The 1,995-nt window shown below is 46.2% G+C and overlaps 1 protein-coding gene across 1 annotated transcript; it reads left to right on the forward strand.

Moving 5' to 3' along the window:
• The first annotated feature begins 265 nt into the window (after window positions 1-265).
• LOC104886242 (uncharacterized) lies at window positions 266-970 on the forward strand. Its single transcript, XM_010670710.1, has one exon. The coding sequence runs from the start codon at window positions 266-268 to the stop codon at window positions 968-970; it is 705 nt and encodes a 234-aa protein (XP_010669012.1).
• The last annotated feature ends 1,025 nt before the right edge of the window (window positions 971-1,995 follow it).

A 1,995-nucleotide genomic window follows, 5' to 3' on the forward strand; every position in this document is an offset into this window, starting at 1 on the left:
ATAATGGCAATGTGAAATTGTTAGAATATGTAATATATTTGTATATATTAGCATATATTTGTATTAGTCAAGTGTATATTAGTGTCCTGATTTGTAGCCTAGAATAGTGCTTAGTTTGTATGGTATATAAACTGATTTGGTTAATGAAGATAATCAAGGGATTATTCTCTTTCATGGTATCAGCCAACCCTAGATTCTAATTCTCCTCTCTTCAGCCTTTTCTCTTTCTCTATCCTCTATCCCGTCCCGTTTTCCGGCAGCCGCCATGGTTAACACGAAAGGCTCCACGTTTCACCCCGCCCTCGCCGTCTCCAATATCAAGAACAATATCCCCATTACTCTTGACCTGGAGCATGTACAATACGAGACATGGGCTGAACTCTTTAAGGTTCATGCGCGCTCTCATCGTGGATTGCACCACATTATTCCTCCTGATGATGCGTTGGCTTCCACGCCCACCACTTACGCCGAGAAGGAATTATGGATCACGCTTGATGCTACTGTTCTACAGTGGCTATATTCTACGATCTCCACTGACCTCTTGCACACGATTATCGAACCGGATATGACTGTCATGGCTGCGTGGAATAGATTGCGTGACATATTTCAAGACAACAAGAACTCCCGGGCAGTTGTTCTTGAACAAGAATTTTCGCATCTTGACATGGCCGATTTTCCGAGGGCTTCGGCTTGTTGCCAACGCCTTAAAGAGTTGTCTGATCAAATCAAACAAGTGGGCACTCCTATTTCTAATGATCGTTTGGTTTTACAGCTTGTTTCGGGTCTCACGTCGGCTTACAAGACGGTTGGAACTTTTATCCTTGCGTCAAACTACTCCTCTTCCTCTATTTTATCAGGCCAGATCCATGCTTACTCTAGAGGAAGCGGGGCTTGCCAAACAAGCCACCGCCGGTGCCACCTCTGCCATGGTGACAGCCTCGTCCTTCGATGCAGAGGACACTTCTCATGAATCCGCCCCTCACCATCATCACCAAGGTGGAAAAAAGGCTCCCGCTCGAAATCGGCAAACGGCCTGCCGGCGGTCGGGGTGGTGGCAAAACTGGTGGTCGCGGTGGGGGTGGTGGCAGACGTGGCGGGCGACAGCAGCAACCGCTGTGGTTCCAGCAACAGTGGCCGAGTGGTGGAAGTCCTTGGCCTTGGCAGTGGCCTTGGACTCCTCCCCCTATCCGTATCCCGCAGGCCAACAATACTAGGCCAGGCCCACTTTCCCTCCTAGGCCTCCTCAACCAGGGTCTGGTGTGTTAGGCCAACGCCCACATGCATATTCTGCTACTACTAGGCCAGCTCCTACGCCTACCAACATCGAAGCTTCAATGTACACTCTTGGTCTCTCTCCTCCGGATTCCAACTGGTATATGGATACTGGAGCAACCTCTCATATGACTTCCGGGCAAGGTAATCTCTCGTCTTATTTTAATTTGAGCAACAATCATGGCATTTTAGTTGGTAATGGTAGTACTATTCCTATTTCTGGTTATGGTCATACAACCTTGTCTTCCCCACACCTTCCCCTCTCTCTAAAAAATGTCCTTCATGCACCTAACTTGATTAAAAACTTAGTTTCTGTCCGTAAATTTACCACTGATAACTCTGTTACTGTTGAATTTGATCCTTTTGGGTTTTCTGTGAAGGACCTTCAAACGGGGATGTGTCTCATGAGATGCCATAGTAAGGGTGAGCTTTATCACATCAACAACACCATCACTTTTGCTCAACCATCATCTTTTGCAGCTTTAGCTACCTCTGTGTGGCATGAGAGGCTTGCACATCCGGGGCCCTCTATTATTCGAACTCTCCAACAAAATAAACTCATTGATTGTAGTGGTTCTAGTAGTTCTCATTTCTATAACTCTTGTCCACTTGGAAAACATATCAAATTGCCATTTCTAGTATCTTCTTCTACTACCATGTTGCCATTTGATATTAGTCATAGTGATTTATGGACTTCTCCTATTTTGAGTTCTGCGGGTCACC

This window comes from Beta vulgaris, chromosome 1, assembly GCF_026745355.1.
Source record: "Beta vulgaris subsp. vulgaris cultivar EL10 chromosome 1, EL10.2, whole genome shotgun sequence".
Classification (NCBI taxonomy): domain Eukaryota; kingdom Viridiplantae; phylum Streptophyta; class Magnoliopsida; order Caryophyllales; family Amaranthaceae; genus Beta; species Beta vulgaris.